The 19,359-nt window shown below is 40.6% G+C and overlaps 1 protein-coding gene across 1 annotated transcript; it reads right to left on the bottom strand.

The window, feature by feature from the left end:
- Positions 1–5,024: 5,024 nt before the first annotated feature.
- LOC118831429 (natural resistance-associated macrophage protein 2-like) lies at positions 5,025–6,914 on the bottom strand. The gene has a single exon (XM_036738776.1). It carries the CDS (start codon positions 6,912–6,914, stop codon positions 5,145–5,147), a length of 1,770 nt encoding a protein of 589 aa, XP_036594671.1. The 3' UTR covers positions 5,025–5,144.
- Between the last annotated feature and the right edge of the window lie 12,445 nt (positions 6,915–19,359).

Here is a 19,359-nt window from a genome sequence, read left to right on the forward strand (position 1 = left end):
GGTGCGATCACGACAGCTCGCCTTTCTTATACTGTCGGAATATAGTTTCCCTCTTCTACACTTTTTCCCTTAAGTCTTGATCGCAGAGAACGCGAGTGCACTGGTGGTACGTTATTTCACAGTGCAACTCAATAAAAGAATGGGTGAATGACCAGATATATGTTAATATACATGATATATAGATGTATCTATATGTATAATATATATATATATATATACACACACACACAATTACAGATACACACGTTCCTTTTCAGAAGATCCCATTTTAAAAGGGAAGTCCTACATTCACAACTATGTAAGTATATAGGCTTCCTGTGACACATGACTTGTAATTTAAAGTACTGGTTGGGCATGATTTGCCCATAACAGTTGCTGGTACATAGCTAGCTTCAGCACTCTGCTAGCCACCGTGATTCACACAATTAGTATGTGTCAGATAAAAGGCTTGTATCCAAGTCTTTCTGGATTCAAGGCCATTCTCTATGCCACTGTCTCCCATGTAGTCAAAGCTACTGGTTGCAGATGAGGACTCAGGAAAAATGTGTTCCGAAAGAAATACCCTTAATTTATCATATCAGGGACTAAAACCTGATAGGAATTTTATACCTCCCACAGAAATTAATCTGAAATTAGTTAAGACAAAGTCTAATTTCTTTATTTCTGGGGCAAAGGCAGGATGGCGAGAGTGTCCTTTTTTTGTTTTGGTTTTTAAACAAAAATCAGTGAATTCAGGGCTTTATAATTAATAGAATTCCTCCAAACCTTGTGAATTATGTAGTACAAGTAGTATTTTTCCCCATTTTACAAATAAAAAAACTAAAGGAGAGATTAAATGACATGCTTTCCCACTTCAGGTCAATTCGTCTGCCATGGATCGTGTATTCAGACTTAGTCTCCCAAATTCAATTTCTGTTCCTCTATCAGTACAGCATGCTGAATTTCTTTCTAGGCTGCTACTTCTAGTTTTGCTCCCATTTTGTGGTTTCCCCTACCATCCGATAATCAGCATCTCTCTTCTTTCTCCTACCACCATCAATCAGCATTTATTAAGCGCTTAACTATGAGCCAGGTGATATGCCAGGGACTTAGAATAGAAAGACAAAAGTGAGTATTTACCCTCTAGAAGTTTACAGTCTGTTGGGATTTGGGATGGGAACAACATGCACATGTATTGGTACAGATGAAAGATGATTTTGAGGGAGACCACTGGCCACTGGCAACTGGGGGTGGAGAGATACAGAAAGGCTTCCTGTAGAACTAAGCCTTGAACGAAGCTAAGGATCCTAAGAAGCAGAGGTGATGAGGAAATGCATTCCGGGTATGGGGGAAATCCAGGGCAAAAACTTAATGCTGGGAGATGGAACATCATGTATAAATAATGAATGAAAAAGCAAATATCAAATACTTACTGTGTGCCACACACTGTTATAAATGCTGGGGATAGAAACAAAAAAGTAAGATAGTTTCTACCCCAAAGAGTTCACATCTTAATCAAGGAGACAACAAATACATAAGGAAAGTTTCACCTGCTAGTCAGATGGAGAAGTCCCATGGTCCTTAGGGTATAGCGGTCAAGAGGCAAAATTGACGATATTATATAGATATTTATATAACAAAAGAGAAATTTCTATACATTTTTGTTGATGGAATTCAAAATATAAAAATAGTAATTGAGTACAATTGTTTGTAATATGCATCTACTAATGAAAAGAATTGGGTTCTTTTGGGGGGATGATATTTCACTTAACTGGGGTCCAAAGGTACTGTTTCCCCATGTAGTTGATCAAATGTTCATCTATTAATAATGAGATTTTATATATTTCATCTGTAAAGAAGATGTCTTTTTACGCAGGCACTGCTAAATATTTGTAACAGTCCATGAGCATATGATTGTAATTGAGCATATTCATTACTTGGAAGGCAATTACAGAATTCTTTTGATATTTGCCTTTTAGCATGGCATTTTAATTGCAAATTAATTTCTTTCAATTGAAGATTAGGTAGAAGTTCCTCAGTTGCACAGCTACATGGATTTTCAAATATAGAAATTTCTCTTCCACTTGCATAGAGATCCAAAAAAAAAAAAAAACCAAAAACATTACTGGAATTGTAGTTTGAATATCTGCTGCAAATTAATGGGGGGAGATCTTGCTTCTTGTTTTATCTTTTGACAGAATGAGAAGTGTATAAAGCAGTAAATTGACTTTATTTATGATTCAAACATTATTTGTCATCAAATTGACTTTACCACAGTAAAAGTTACACTTTAAGTGCGGTTTTAACTTACAGTTTAGGTTGAATTTATTAAAAACATCAAGTCTGCAGCAAAAGCTAATTTCCAAAGACAGTTGTTATTTGACAGTAGTAATGGAGGGCAGTTCTTGTTCAGAAGAATTTCAATCTCAGCCCTGAGGTAAGAAATCATTAATAAAACTTTTTTTCCCCTCTTTTCTGTTTTGAAAATATGGGTAATAAAAAAAGTCACAGTACAGCAATACATGTGGCACTCAAAATGCTGACCAGTTTTAACTGCATCACTATAATTTGTAGTACAGAAGCAACAGTGATGAGAATGCTTCATATGTTCTCAGTTATAACTATTCAACTCTGCCATCGTGGCAGAAAAACAGTTGTAGACTATACATAAACAAAGGAGCAGGAGCAGCTAGGTCGAGTGGTGAGTAGAGCACCAGCCCTGGAGTCAGGAGGACCTGAGTTCAAATCCATCCTCAGATACTTGACACACTAGCTGTGTGACCTTGGGCAAGTCACTTAACCCCAATTACCCTGCCTTCCCCTTCCCCCCCTCCAAAAAAAAAAAAAAGACAAAGGAGCATGCCTGTGTTCCAGCTTTACTTAAAAATGTAAAAACCGTTCTTAATTCATAGGCTGCTCGCTAGATTTGCCCCAAGGGCCTTAGCTTGCCTGTCTATGGTTTTTTTTTTTTTTTTGAAAAAAAATTTAATTACAAATCAAATTTACATAGTCTTTCATGGTCAATAAAATTACTGAAAGTTTCACAAAGAAAACTAACTACCAGGGACCTCCTAACTACCCACAAGAAATCCCACAGAACTGTTCTCGGACAGTCTCCCTCATCATGGACCACAGGACAAGGATGTTCAGAAACACTGGAGGGGATCATCATTGAATACAAGAGCATTTATTATCTACTATGGGCCAAGCACCATACAAGGTGCTGGGGGTACAAAGACAAAAATCACACAGTCTTGGTCTTCAAAAGGCTTATACAATGGTTCAAATACATACACTGCAACTGTTCCACCCCTAAATACGCATTAATTCAAATGTGACTTGTATAGTGATTTTGGAAGATTTGACTTAACTGTTTATAGTTTGGGAATGAGAGTTTTTCTCATTAAGTTGGAGATGAGTTTTTATAAAAGGGTTTGTTTGTTTTGTTTCATTATAAGCAGCTTTGATTTGGGCTCCTGAAAGTCTGTGACTAGAACTGCAGATTCAAGGAGCTGAGGCAGGAGAGTGATGGCTCACTGTACCATCCTAAGAAAACAACTCCCTCCCAACAAGCACCAACCACAGCCTTGTAGTCTGTGCTCCCAGATCTGCAGAGAGTAGAGCCAGTTTGAGAGGATGGGGGGTGAAATGCTACATGACTGGAAAGCCTGGGCTATGCTCAGAGGCCTGTACACAGCATCAATGACCCATACTAGGCTCTCCTTAGTGTTCTAACTGTGTGAGCATCACATGAGCAACGACCCATCTAATCTGTACCGGGTGCTGTGTGCAAAATATCAGAATGATGCTGTCTGGACTCAAACAATGGCAGATCATAAACCAAGTGAGGCTCTGAGAGAAAACTCCAAGAATGCAAGTCTCACAAATTGTCAATCAGACAGCACTGGCCTCTAACCTGTGACCAGATCTTTTCTAACCAATAAAAAGGATGCTAGAGACAGACCTCTCAAGGGAGGAAAATTAGCAAAAGTGCCTGACTGGGGAGCATGTAACTGTATGAGACGTTAGTACTCCTTCTTCCCTCTTTGTGCCTTACAGCAATACATTTGGTGAAGGGAGGAGATGGTCAGGCCAGTCTTTCAAAGTCACAGTCCTAACCACTGCAAAGGTCTAAGGCTGATGGCAGGACTTGTGCTTTTTCAAGAATCTCCTTCTAACTCAGAGAGCAGAAGGAAATATTTATTCTTTGGAATAGCCAATGTGGGAATTTATTTTGACTGTATATGCATTACAAGGATTTTTTTTGTGGGGGGAGACATTTTTGGGGAGGAGGTAAGGGCAAAGTCGATTTTTATTCACTGAAAAACTTCACATATATTTTTAAAACAACCTCCTCAATCTGCCAAGTTGATGAGACCATTGCTAACACCCATCATCACCACACCATCAACAGCTGTGAATACTGTCAGTCAGACTCTGCTCCAACCCCCACCCCCTGCCAAAAAGTAAGTATGAATGCACTGTCTTGTAACAACCCTCATTTCACATGAAAGGTATTAAATCAGAATTCTCCCAAAATGGGAAGCCATCTAAAGCTTATAAATTACAAAGAAATGTGCAAATGTTTCCTCATTCCTACCTATCATCTACTAAGAGAGTTAATCCTGCTTAGCCTTGCTCTATGTGTACAAGTGTGAGGCACATTTTTCTGACCTTCACATCCAGTAAGTATGGAATAGCTCTAAGCAGCTCTGCCCATGGTTTCTATTTTTTTTTATTAAAAATCAGAAAACGAAAGGGTTTCACAGTAAAGGGACACCTAAATATAGACCCTGAGAGGGAAGTCAAGGGGATCTGGCTCTACTCAAAATGACTACTCTGTAGCTTAATGTTGGGATAGTAGTTGAGTATTTCTATAATAGCAGCAAAAGTCAGCATTTGAAAGCCCATGACTAAACTTCCACCCAGATGACACCCATAATTCAAAAGGTGAAGGTCACAAGGTAAACAAAAAAGATTCTGTACTTTTAACACTTCTGCAGGACAATCATCCCTCAAATACACAGTGGACCTTAGGGAAAAAAAAAGGAGACCCCGGAGCTTTGTGCAATGGCACATACATGTGGCTAAGTTCACACAGTAAACCATAGAAACGCACTGGCTCTGATGGCTACCTGCGAAGGACAGATAGGCTAACCCAGTGTTCAGCTGATGTGGCCGCCAGCGGAATCTTCAGTCAGCAGGGCTTTATTGATGCTTACCGTCTGTCCACAGTCCAAGAAGGACAAGCCCACAGCAATCAAACACTGCCAACCCAGGTAAAGCACAAAACAAAGATAGGCCACAGAGATTATAGCAGCCACCACATACAGTGCCATGCTGGCCAGGTCTTGAACATAGACAACCACAAAGTACATGTTGATGCCACAGATAAGAAGAACGAGGAGCCCACCTGCGATCCTCCAGCCCAGTGCATTGGCAAAGTCATTCATCACTGGACGCAAACTGGTAAATGTGAGGACCGGGATGAGGGCGAAGGGAAGCTGTAAGCTCTGCAGTACATTCAGGAAGTCATTCATCCCTGTCAGATGCTCCACATCCTGGAAGACTGAGACCAACAGCGTTGGGATGATAGCAATAGAACGTGTCAAGATCACTCGGGCAAACCGTGACCACTTTAGGTTCAGGAATCCCTCCATGACAAACTGGCCAGAATAGGTCCCTGTCATGGTAGAGCTCTGTCCTGCAGCCAGGATGCCCACTGCCCAGATGTAGAGCGCTGCAGGCCCAAAGTAACATCCTAGTACCACTCCCCCCTTATAGAGGTCCACAGACAACATGGTGTCGTTCTGAGGGAAAAGGTCACTGTGAGGACTGCTATTATTGACACAGATTTCACGCACTTCCTTGTTGGTTTGGTTATAAAAGGCCTCGGCAAAGACTGAGACGACAAAGACGTTGATGATGAAGGAGACGAAAAGAGCGATGCAGGACTCGATGAAGAAGTACTTGTTGGCTTCTCGGATCTCCCGCTTGCTGGTCCTATTCACCTGCCTGGACTTGACCAGTGCAGAGTGCAGATACATGTTGTGCGGCATGATAACAGCACCCACAATGCCCACGCCCTGCTCAATCTGTGTGGTGCGACAGTCTGAACAAGAGGGCACGAACATGCCCCTCAGCACCTTGGTCTGGTTGGGTTTCACTGTAACATATTCATATCCAAATGTAAGGGCCATGATGGCGATGAGAAAGCCAAAGAATGCTTCCAGTTTCCGTAAACCATATTTGTCCAGAAAAAGAAATACGAAGGTATCTGCTACGGTAATTAGAACTCCACCCCACAGAGGAACCTTCCCAGAAGACAGGAGATTGATGGCAATAGCTGATCCTATGACTTCTTGCATATCGGAGCCTATGATGGCCAGCTCCACTATCAGCCACAGAATAATTCGGGGGACCTTAGGATACTGCCGGTTACACACTTCAGCAAGATGTAGGCCCGTGACCACACCCAGCCTGGCTGCCAGGCGCTGCAACAGGAGCCCCACGATGGTGGCCAGGAGGAGAACCCAGAGCAACTTAAACTGGGCCACAGCCCCAGAATGTAAGTCGGATTCTATGTTCCCTGGATCCAGATAAGCGATGCTCATGAGGAAGCCAGGCCCTGTAAACGCCCAGAGTTTGCGGAAGCTAAAACAAGAATACTCCTCCTCGGGAATGGGGATCTTCTCATCAAAGTAGGTGGTGAAGGGGTCATCCTGAGATGCAGAGGTTTGTGAAGGGAAATGACTACTGTAGATGGTGTTAACCGCGCCCAGGCTGGCAGTGTCCCCGTGGTCTCCAGAACCATCAGCAGGCATCTTCCGGTTAGAACTTAACATCATGGTGGAAGCCGGGACATCCAAGGACTTAGAATAGGATTTTAGCTCACAGCTGGGAGCAGCCTCACTCTTAGCCTGCTTCTTCCCCATGGTGCGGAACTGGTTTGCTCTCTCTTGCCTGTCTATGTTAAAAAGCAATAGAAAATAATTGGAGTTTATTGAATGGGAAAGTGACAGGTCAGTCCAAAGTTTTAGGAAAATCACTTTGGCCACAATGTGAAAAATTGGGATGCTAACTGCTGAGAATGAGAATGTGAAAAATGGAGGCAGATCCTGCCCTCCCTGAGCTTACATTCTAATAGAGGAAGGCGACACTTTTAGGGGAATCGTCACCAGGGAAAGGAATAGAAATTCACAGAGATGATAAATTCGATTTATGACTCAGGAAAGTCACACTCTTCAAAAGTCATAACACTATTGATTGAATTACTGTAGCCAGAGCAAAAAGTGGAAGGGATGTGAAGAGGAGGGCTGTAGCAAGGAGATGATGAGATGGTCTGAGAGAGCTCTGGAGAGGATGCAAAGGTGAAATGGTCTGGTGTCTAAGTCCAGCAGGGAATATAGTAGGCTACCAAACAACTGGCCTGGGCCCTAGGGCAGAACTCTACAGTGGATCAGATTCCCCTCACTCTGAGTACATGGCTTTTGGAGGTCCAAGATACAGAGGTTTAGGTCTGGAAGTCCAGATATGGTGTGTAGTTTGTCGGTTCAGTGGTAGCATACTGGCAGGTGGTAAGATGACCTTAGTGGAGTGCTGGATGCGATGTAAGGGTGAAAAAACAACATCTCAGAGAGTTGTGAATCCCTGGACTCACTGTGACTACAGAGTTGATATTGCATACATCCCTGTCTCATGTCCTTTTGCTTTGTCTAATGTCCAGCTCTGTTGGACCTCCAGTAGTAAATGTTGCTGTGATTTCCTTTACTAAAACTCTGAAACCTGAAGGTGACTAACCTGACACATCTGGAGCTTCAAGTATGATTCAAGTAAAGCAACTCCATAGGTAGGCATTTGACATAAGAACAAGCAGGAACAAGGGAGTTTCCCCATTCCATGTTGAAAGGCTACTAGTCTGTGGTTTGTCATGACACAAAACTGGAAAATTCACAAAACTGTTCCCTAAAATACTATAAGATGCAGAGCAGTCCTTCAGTGATGATAAAGAATGTTGAAAAGATGATGTTTACTGCCTGGAGTAGTGTAAGATAGTGAAAGATATACAGAACTAGAGGGTAGCCTGGCTTCTTTTAACTCTCAGAAGGAAAAATGGTTTGAGAAAAAAAGGAGCAGGTGCAGGAAGGACTTTAATGGTTTCAAGCCAAAAACGAAAATAAGTTGGCTCACATCAAACCCCACTGCTACAGGAAACATTGGTGGCAGACCACAAACAGTTACCTGAGAGCCAAGTCCAGAAGTTCACTATGAGGCTGGTGGCAATGTTAAACTGACAGGCAAACTTGACAAGTCTCAATGGTTTAGGATAGGGCTCCAGTGTGGGGTAGAATGCGATATTGAGTTCTGGATGGGGGTCTTTCTGAATTGGAAAAAGGTTAATGAAGGGGATGAATCTGCTAGCTTACTGTTTAAACCTTAAGAAATAGACCAGACTCAGTCATTATCTCTCTGGTATAATTTACCTAACTCCTGTCAGCTCTGACATTTCCTGTTCTAATGCCCCTCTCAGCTATGATAATGTGGGGACCTAAGTGAAAATCGTAGGGACTACCTTTACCCTGGCAAAGAATTAGTAAAAACAAACAAAAAAACCTACCACATTCCTGGAGGAATTTATACGATAAGAACCACTATCAAGGACCTTGTTAGGAGCATGGTGTACCTCATTACCAATAAATGCAAGCTCCTTGTGGTCAGGCACTGTTTCTTCTGCTTTTTTGTTCCTAATGCTGGCAATGGAGAGTACCAAATACACAAAAAATGCATTTTAACAGAAAGGAAATGACTCTTGAAGATATATGAGTCATTCTTCAACCACCTAGATTTTACCATCAGACCACTCTTAGAACAAAGTTCAAGATGACTGAAAAACTAGAAGAAGAGAAACAAAAAATTTGGAGAAGAAAAAAAAAGATGATGTGCAATTAAAATAATGTCAACCCTCTGAAAAAAATGAAAATGAAGGATTAACAAAAGGATTAACAAAACTTTTTTCTCCCTCTTTGTTACTGATTATATCAACCTTGCACAGAAATCTATCCCCTCAAAAATCTATAGTCATAATGAGACAAAAGAAACCTAAAAACAGCATTGCCAAGCAGTTGATCATCTTTTTAAGAGAGCAAGAACACCAGTTTGGAATAGAAACTCCTCTGTAATATTTTGTGGAGGGAGTTGGTAGAAGATCCTAAGCAGTGTCACCTCAAAATATCAAGATGCAAAAGAACTAAAAAGCAATTCGAAAAAGCTAGATGAGACTTCTAGGTCATGTGACAAATAAGATGGAGGACTAGATATTTTCTCTGATCCTCACAACCTTTCAAACCATTTCAAAATTAGAATTATTTGCAAGAAGAAAACAATTGCAGCTGCCTCTACAAGTTAAAACACTAATAATCCTAATAATAACAACCTAATGGATTTTTTTCATTAAATTTTTTCAAAAGTCCTCTTCTCCATCTTACATTAAGAAAATAAAGGAAAACAAAACCCCTGTTACATACACGTATATGCAAGCAAAACAAATTTCCACATTGGTGTGTTGGCAACCAAAAATGGGCTCCTTAGCGCTTAGTCAACAAGTGCCCTTGACTAGTTTGGCTTTTTCCCCTGAACTGAATGCTGTTTGTATGTTGGACTGGAGTAAGCTTGTTGGCCCCTTCACCTTGCTTCCCTTGCTTAAGCTGATGGAAAGAACCTGTGCTTTCCCGGTCAACCCCTTCACCTTGCTTAAGCTGATCGAAAGAACCTGTGCTTTCCCCGGCGTACCTTACACCCCCCCCACCCCCCCCACCCCTCCCCACCCCCCCGCAGAAGCTGGATGGTTAAAAGCAGCTCCCGTTGGAGCCAGAGGCTGCTATAACCACAGCCACAGCTGAAGCAGGAGCTGCCAGTGGCAGAGCTGACCTACGGGAGGAAGCTGAACAAGGACTTCAGGCCAGTGGGTAATCTTTTTACCATAGAGGGGGAAGCATGATTTTGCTTTACGCAATCATGCTTCTCTGTAGCCTCCTGGTTACTCTTTCAAGGTGTACTTATTGGGCCTGGAAGCTTTTGATCAATATATCAAAATGGGGTTGCTGGTTCATGGGTTGGTTACTGTGGAGCCTAAATATATGTTTTGATTCTTCTGCCTTCTACTTTGAGAGTTTCTTATATCCGGCGGTTCCGAACCTTTCAGACATGTTTATGATCCTCTTTGAGATTATAAACTCTGCCCTCCTAATACATTTGGTGACGAGGATGGGATCACTAGGTATAAGATCTTTATTTAGAAGCAGAACAATTTCAGAGGAAGAGATGAATATCCCAGGATGGGAGGATCCATTTTATTCCTCCCTAGCAAAAGAATTGGCTAAAAAAGCTGGACCCTGTGAAAACTGGGAACCAAGGCTACGGAGAGGAGATCCTAGGGATTTGGAAAAGTGTTTACAAGAAGTTGGGATTCAGTCAGGGGCATCGCTATCTAGGCAAAGCTGGATAGTGTTATCAGCCTACCGGCTAGTATACGAAAGATTGAGATTAAGTGAAAGACATGGGGGCACTCCTACCCCACAGCAAGAAGGGGAATCTCAGATAGCAGGAGACCAAACTGACTCAAATGAGAACTTTTCTATTAATGTGGCTAGGAGCAACAGGAGACCAAATAAGCCAAGAGTGCATTCCAACCCAGCCCAGAAAGAGCCTGACTGTCTGCTTCGTCCTAGCCATGGTGGCAGAGGAAGTGAGTGGGGGGGAAAATGAGACAACGTTAGGGGCTGAGGCACAAAACACTACTGGGGTTCAGGATGTGCCTCACACAGAGAATAGGAGATGGTTAAATGATCAGACAAGGGCTCGACCCATACAAAGGAGGAAGACAGAAACCCGAGGTGAAGATTCAGTTACAAGGGAAATTCAGGAAGATTTCTCACCGCAAGAGGTCACAGATATTTTGAGTAGATTCAGCCAAAGAATAAGAGAACCATTGATATCTTGGATGGTAAGACTCAGTGATCAAGGGGCCAGTGGAATATCAGTAGATAGGACAGACTGTATGAGATTCATAGGTATCAGCCATGATCCTCTAGTTCAACAAGCTTTTAGGGAACATCATCAGCAAGGAGATGGTGATAGCAGGACTACTCTGTTGGCGTTAGCTGCTGTGGGATGCAATAAGAGATATGCTACTGATTCTATGTGGCCCACTGAGCACAGACCCTGGTATTCACTTAGAGATTGTTTCATGAGACTAAAGGAGGAGGTGATGAAGACTGCCATTATGATAGGAACCGCAGACAAATATTACAATGATCCAATGGGACTGCCTCATAGGAATTTAATAATTAGAACAGCTCCCCCTGCTTATAAACAACTAATTTTGAATTTATTACTTGGAGAAGTAGGGAGCCATCTTACAACAGTGATAAATAAGATTTTACAGTTACATGACTTAGGTGACTGGGGAAGGGATAGATCTCCTCGAGAGAGAAGGGTGAATAACCAGCAAACTTGGCGCCAAAGGAGAGTAACTAGGAAAGAAATGTTTACTGCTCTATTGAGAGCAGGGGTAGGTTTTGAAATGATAGATGGCATTCCAACCAATGAATTATACAGAATGTATAGAGATAAAGGACTTGATAACAGGAGAGATAGGGAAATAAGAACTGCTCCTGCAAATGCTACAGATGTTGAACCTTCAAACTCAAGTGAATCACATGAAAGGGAATACTAGGGAACAGGCCGAGCCCCAGTCCAAATTAAGGAAATACACAGGCTGGATTGCAGACCTCACATTAACTTGACCATATATTGGAAAAATGGGTCAAGTACGGTAACTGAGGCATTAATAGATACTGGGGCCGAGGCCACCCTTATTTATGGAAATCCAGACAAGTTCAGCCATGGAACTCCTATTACCATTACAGGACTAGGAGGGACTGAAATATCAGCCAGGCAAGTTAAATTAATGATGAAAATTGGACAGTTGCCCAAGAAAGAATATAGTGTGGTTATTGTGCCTATTCCCGAATACATCATTGGAATAGACATATTGAAGGGTATGACCTTAAATTTACCCGAAGGGAAATACCAATTTGCTGTGAGGAAAATGGGCATTAATGCAGTCTTAGTGGGGAAAATCAAGATGGATCCAATCACTTTGCCCGAACCTTCTAAAATAATTACTTTGAGGCAATATCGTGTGCCAGGTGGGCAAGATGAAATTGCCAACACAATTGGCCATGCTGCCACCATATTTCTCAAAATACACTCAGAATCCCTCACCTCTCTATCAGGAGGTGAATAGTATGTTACATCATGGTTCCTCTGGAATTGTGGTTGGTCATTGTGTTGATCAGAGTTCCTGAGTCTGTCAAAGGGGGAGGAGACAAGATGGCAGAGTAAAGGCAAGGACACACCTGAGCTCTCCCAAATTCGCCTCCAAACAACTTTAAAATAACACCTCAAAATGAATTCTGGAGCAGCAGAACCAACAAAATCCAGGGTGAAAAAATTAGAAGGTGAACAGGGAAGGTCTATCACATGATAAAGAGGGGAATGCAGTAGAGCACAAGCTGAGCCCCAGCAATCCAGCAGTAGGAGAGACCATGTAAACCAGCAGCAAGCATTAGGGGTAACTGAATCAGTGACATTGACTTCTGGAGCTCTCAGCCCACAGACAAGAAGGAGATTGGACAAATGGTCTGAAGGTGATTATAAGAACCCTTTGATAGCACTGGGTGCAGGACTCTGTTTCATTGCTCATACAGGGATCTGGGACTCAGGCCTGGGTCACAGTCCCAGGTCAAGAAGGAGCACTAGCATATTAGAGCATGCAGCCACAGGGAGGGAGACCCTAGTCTCCAATCTAGGGTGGAAAAGAATGCTTGAAGACCATAGCACCAACCAGTGCTAATTCAGTGACTACACCTCTTTAGATCATACCATCTTGGAAGAAATGAAAATTTACAGACTCACAGAACTAGCTCTGAAAACAGCAACACCAAAAAACCAAAAGAAAAAATAAACAAACAAACCCTGAAGCTTAGGACACCATCCTATCCACCCCAGGCTCAGAGCCAACTTTAACAAAAAAAGACAGGAAGTTGCCTGAGCTCTCTCCAGTTTCCCAAAACAACTGTAAATCAAGCCTCAAAATAAATTCCAGAGTGACAAAACCCACAGAAGGATGGGGTGAAACAGCTCAAGATAACTTAGAAGGACTGCAGGAAAGGTCTCTTTCACTTGGGTTAAAGGGGAATGCAACCAAGTGCGGGTGGTGTCTGGGTAAGCCAGCAGGAAGCCCCTAGCCCCAGCACAGATAAGCAGTTGAGGCCCCCTGGTCCCAGGTAAACAGACCAATAATACAGTAGGCCAGTGGTGAGGCTTCCAGCCCCAGTAAAGCAGGCTAGTGACTACCACTAGAACAAGTGATCCTAACACAACAGGTAAGCCACCAGCCCCAGGGGCCCTAGGACACAGCAAACCAGTGACCAGGACCCTGCCTCAGGTGCAAGAAACATGGACCAGTGCCCTCTGTGCCCCAGGAGCAGAGCTCAATTTTGAAAGTCATAAAATAGACTGGAAAAAGAGCAAAACACAAAAAGAAAAGAAAGAGCCCTGACCATAGTAGGTCAGGGAAGATCAAAACACAAACTCAGAGGAGGATAACAATGTCAGTATGCCTACATGTAAAGCCTCAAAGAGAAATATGAATTTGTCTGAAGCCCCAAAAGTCCTCCTGAAATAACTCAAAAAGTATTTAAAGAATCAAATAAGAGAAGAAAAATTGGGAAAAGAAATGAGAGTTATACAAGAGAATTATGAAAAAAGATTCAACAGCTTGGTAAAGGAAGCACAAAAAATGGAAAAAGATGGACAAAAATTTAATGAAGAAAACAAGTCCTTAAAAAGTAGAATTGGCCAAATGGAAAAACTAGCTGAAGAAAATAATTCCTTAAAAATTAGAATTGGGTAAGTGGAAGCCAATGACTCCATGAGACATCAAAAAATAATCAAACAAAATCAAAAGAATGAAAAAATAGAAGAAAATGTAAAATACCTCACTGAGGAAAAAAACTGACCCGGAAAATAGATCCAGGAGAGAATTTAAGAATTATTGGACTACTTGAAAGCCAAGATCAAAAAAAGAGCCTAGATTGCATCTTTCAAGAAATTATTAAGGAAAATTGCCCTGATATCCTAAAACCAGAAGGTAAAATAGAAATTTAAAGAATCCACTGATCACTCCCTGAAAGAGATCCCAAAATGAAAACTCCTGGGACTATTATAGCCAAATTCCAGAACTCTCAGGTCAAGAAGAAAACAGCACAAGCAGCCAAAAAGAAACAGTTCAGATATCAAGGAGCCACAATCAGGATAACACAGGAGTTAGCAGCTTCTACATTAAAAGATTGAAGGGCCTGGGCTATGATATTCCAGAGGGCAAAGGAGCCAGGATTACAATCAAGAATTGCCTTCCCAGCAAAATTGTGTATTCAGAAGAAATCATGGACATTTAATGAAATAGAAGACTTTCAAGCATTCCTGATTAAAAGACCAAAGCTAAATAGAAAATTTGGCTTTCAAATAAAAGACTCAAAACAAGCACAAAAAAGTAAACAGGAATGAGAAATCATAAGGGATTCAATAAGGTCAAACTGTTTACAATCCTACATGAGAAGATGATACTTGTAACTCCTATGAACTTTATCATTATTAGGGAAATTAGAAGGAGTATACATAGACAGAGTGCATGGGGGTGAGTTGACTATGGTGGGATGATATCCAAAAAAATAAAATTAGGGGGTGAGACAGAAGGATGCACTAGTGGAAATGGGAAGGGAGAGGTAGAATGAGGTAAATTATCTCACATAAAAGTTATGCAAAAGATCTTTTACAGTGGATGGGAAGATGGGTGGGCAGCCCTTGAACCTTACTCTTGTTGAAATTGACTGAAAAAGGTGATAACATGCACACTCAGTTGGGTATAGAAATCTATCTTACTCTACAGAGAAGTAGGAAGAGAGGGGAACTAGAGAAAGGGTGACCGATAGAAATGAGAGAAGATCGGGGGAGGCGATGGTTAGAAGCAAAACACGTTTAAGGAGGGACAGAGTGAAGGGAGAGAGGGAAAGATAAATGGGGAAAATATGATGGAGGGAAATACACAGTTATTAATCATAACTGTGAATGTAAATATGATGAATTCCCCCATAAAATGGAAGTGGATAGCAGAGAGGATTACAAACCAGAATCTGACAATATGTTTACATGTTGTTGTTTACAAGAAATATGCTTGAAATAGAGAGATACATAGAGTAAAGGGAAGAGGCTGGAGCAGAATCTATTATGCTTCAGCAGAAGTTAAAAAAAAAGTAAAGGTAGCAATCTCAGACAAAGCAAAGTGGAAAATATTCCTAATTAAAATAGATAAGCAAGGAAACATCTTGCTAAAAAGTACCATAGACAATGAAGTAATAGCAATACTAAACATATATGCACCAAATAGCATAGCATCCATATTCTTAAAGGGAAAGTTAAATGAGTTACAGGAGGTAATAGACAATAAAACTAGACTAGTAGGGGACCTCAACTTTCCCCTCTCAGTACTAGATAAATCTAACCAAAAGATAAACAAGAAAGAAATTAAGGAGATGAATAGAGTTTTAGAAAAGCTAGATATGACAGACCTTTGGAGAAAATTGAATGGGAATAGAAAAGAATATATCTTTTTCTCCATCATCTCAGCTACATGGCATTTACACAAAAATTGACCATGTATTAGGGCACAAAAACCTGACAATCACAGAAAAGCAGAAATATTAAATGCATCCTTTTTGTGTCATAATGCAATAAAATTACATTCAGTCAAGGACTATAAAGAGAAATTTCATTTAAAATAACTGTAGACAATATAAAATACCTGGGAGTCTACCTCCCAGGACAAACCCAGGAACTATATGAACACAATTACAAAACACTTTTCACATGAATAAAGTCAGATCTGAACAATTAGAAAAATTTTAATTGCTTATGAGCAGGCTGAGCCAATATAAAAAAAATGACAATTCTACCTAAACTAATTTACTTATACAGGGCCATGCCAATCAAACTACCAAGAAATTTTATAGAGCTAGATAAAATAATAAAATTCATCTGGAAGAAGAAAAAGTCAAGAATATCAAGAGAATTGGTGAAAAAATATGAGAAGGAAGGTAGCCTAGCCATGCCTGATGCCAAGCTATATTACAAAGTGGTAACCATCAAAACAATCTGGTACTGGCTAAGAGATAGAGATGTGGATCAGTGTGACAGATTGGGTGCACAATAGACAGTAAGTAATCACTGTATTAATCTAGTATTTGATAAATGCAAAGATCCCAGGTTTTAGGATAAGAACTCACTATTTAATAAAAGCTGCTGGGAAAACTGGAAAGCAGTTTGGCAGAAACTAGGTATAGAACAACATCTTACACCATATACCAAGATAAGATCAAAATGAATACATGATTTAGACATAAAGGATGACATATAAGCAAATTAGGGGAACATGGAGTATTTACCTGCCAGATCTATGGATGAGGGAAGAATTTATGATCAAATAAGAGAAAGAGAGCATCATGGGATGTAAAATGGATCATTTTGATTTTGTTGTTATTCAGTTATATCTGACTCTTCATGACCCCATGGACCATAACATACCAGGGACTTCTATCCTCCACTATCTCCTGAAGTCTGTCCAAGTTCATGTTGTTTCCATGATACAGTTTGTCTCATCCTCTGCTGTCTTCTTTTCCTTTTTCATTCAATCTTTCCCAACATCAAGGTTTTTTCCAATGAATCCTATGTCCTCATTATGTGGCCAAAGTTTTTAAGCTTCAGCCTCAGTATTTCACCTTTGATAAATAGCCTGAATTCCTTTAACTATTGACTGATTTGACTTCCTTGCTATTCAAGAGATTTTCAAAAGTCTTCTCCAGCACTGCAATTCAAATGCATCAATTCTGCAGCACTCAGCTTTCCTTATAGTTCAACGCTCACTGCCATACATTGCTACTGGAAAAATCACAGCTTTGACTATATAGACCTTTGTCAGCAAGGTGATGTCTCTGCTTTTTAGTATGCTGCCCAGATTTGCCATAGCTCTCCTTCCAAGAAACAAGCATCTTTTAATGTCATGGCTGCAGTTACAATCTGCAGTGATCTTTAAGCCCAAGAATATAAAATCTGACACTGCTTCCATTTTGCCATTTGCCAGGAAGTGATGGGACAGGTTGCCAAGATTCTAGGGTTTTTTATGTTAAAGCTTCAATCCAGCTGTTACAATCTTCTCCTTCACCCTCAACAAGAGGCTTCTTAATTCCTCTTTACTTTCTGTCATCAGAGTAGTATCATCTGCTTATCTGAGATAGCTGGTATTTCTCCCAGCAACCTTAATTCCAGTGTTTGATTCATCCAGCCTGGCATTTAGCATGATGTACTCTGAATATAAATTAAACAAAATGACAATATACAACCTTGTACTCCTCTTCCAATCTTAAACAAATCCATTTTTCCATGTTTGATTCTAACTGTTGCTTCTTCACACATATACAGGTTCCTCAGGAGACAAGTAAGATGATCTGGTACTTCCATCTCTTCGAGCACTTGACACACAGTCAGTGACTTTAGTGTAGCCAATAAAGCAAAAGTAGATGTTTTTTTCTGGAACTCCCTTGCTTTCTCCACAATCCAGTGAATGTGGTAATTTGGTCTCTAGTTCCTCTGCCTCTTTAAAAATCAGCCTGCTCTTCTGGTAATTCTTGGTTCACATATTGCTAAAGCCTAGCTTACAGAATCTTAAGCATAACATTTTTGGTGTGTGAAGTGAACCAAATTGTCGAGTAATTTGAACATTCCTTGGCATTGACCTTTTTTAGGACTGGGATGTAAACTGATCTTTTCCAGTCCAGTGGCCACTGTTGTGTTTTCCAAATTTGCTGGTGTATTGAGTGCACTACTTTAATAGCATCATATTTTAGAGTTCTGAATATCTCAGCTGGAATTCCATCACCTCAGCTGGCCTTACTGTTAGCAAAGCTCACTAAGGCCTACTTGGCCTTATTCTCCAGGATGTCAGGCTCTAGATTGTTAGGGTTATCAGTGATATTAAAATCTTTCTTGTATAGTTCTTTTGTGTATTCTTGTCACCTTTTCTTACTCTCTTACTCTCTTCTATTAAATCCCAACTATTTTTGTCTTTTATCATGCTCATTTTCACATGAAACTTTTCCCTTGACATCTCTAATTTTCTTGAAGAGTTCTCTTGCTTTTCCATTCTACTGTTTTCTTCTATTCCTTTTCATTGCTCATTTATCTCTCCCTGCTATTCTTTGGAATTCTGCATTCAGTTGGCTGTATCTTTCCCTTTTCTTCTTGCCTCAGTTACTTGTAAAACCTCATCAGACAGCCATTTTTCTTCTTTGCTCATCTTTTTCTTTGGAATGTTTTTTGTTACTGTCTCCTATACAGTGTTGCAAACCTCTGTCCAGGCACTCTATCTACCAGATCTAGTCCCTTAAATCTATTGATCACCTCCACTTCATATTCATAAGCGATGTCATTTAAGTTGTACCTGTATGGTCTGATGGCTTTCCCTACTTTCTTCAATTTAAATCTGTATTTTGCATTAAGAAGGTCATGATCTGAGCCACAGTTGGCTCCAGGTCTTGTTTTTACTGACTGTATAGAGCTTCCCTGCCTTTAGTTGCAAAGTATATAATCAATCTGATTTCTATATTGACCATCTGGTGATGTCCATGTGTAGAGCCACCTTTGGGGCTGTTGAAAAAGAGTGTCTGTTATGACCAGTGAGTTATCTGGACAAAAATCTACTAGTCTCCGCCCTGCTTCATTTTATACTCCAAAGTCAAGTTTGCTTGTTATTCCAATGTCTTCTGACTTGCTGCATTCCAATCTCCTATGATGAATATAACATTTTTTGATGTTATTATTTCTAGATGTTAGAGGTCTTCATACAACTGATCAACTTTGTCCTCTTTGGCATCAGTGGTTGAAGCATAGACTTGTACTACTGTGATGTTGTATGGTTTGCCTTGCATTCAAACAAATATTATTTTGTCATTTTTGAGATTATACCCCAGTACTGCTTTTCTCACCCTTTTATGTAAGAGCTACTCCATTTCCTTAAGGAATTCTTGCCCATGGTAGTATATGTAGTGATCATCTGAGTTAAATTCACCCATTCCTGTCCACTTAAGTTCACAAACACCCAAGTTGTCAATGTTTAATCTTTCCATCTCTTGTTTGACCACATCCAACTTACCTTGGTTCATAGGTCTTACATTCCAGATTCCCATGCATTTGGTCTTTACAGCA

This window comes from Trichosurus vulpecula, chromosome 9, assembly GCF_011100635.1.
Source record: "Trichosurus vulpecula isolate mTriVul1 chromosome 9, mTriVul1.pri, whole genome shotgun sequence".
In the NCBI taxonomy this organism is placed as follows: Eukaryota; Metazoa; Chordata; class Mammalia; order Diprotodontia; family Phalangeridae; genus Trichosurus; species Trichosurus vulpecula.

Coding starts and splice junctions, on each gene's coding strand:
- LOC118831429 (XM_036738776.1), bottom strand. CDS start 6,914: ATGGGGAAGAAGCAGGCTAAGAGTGAGGCTGCTCCCAGCTGTGAGCTA.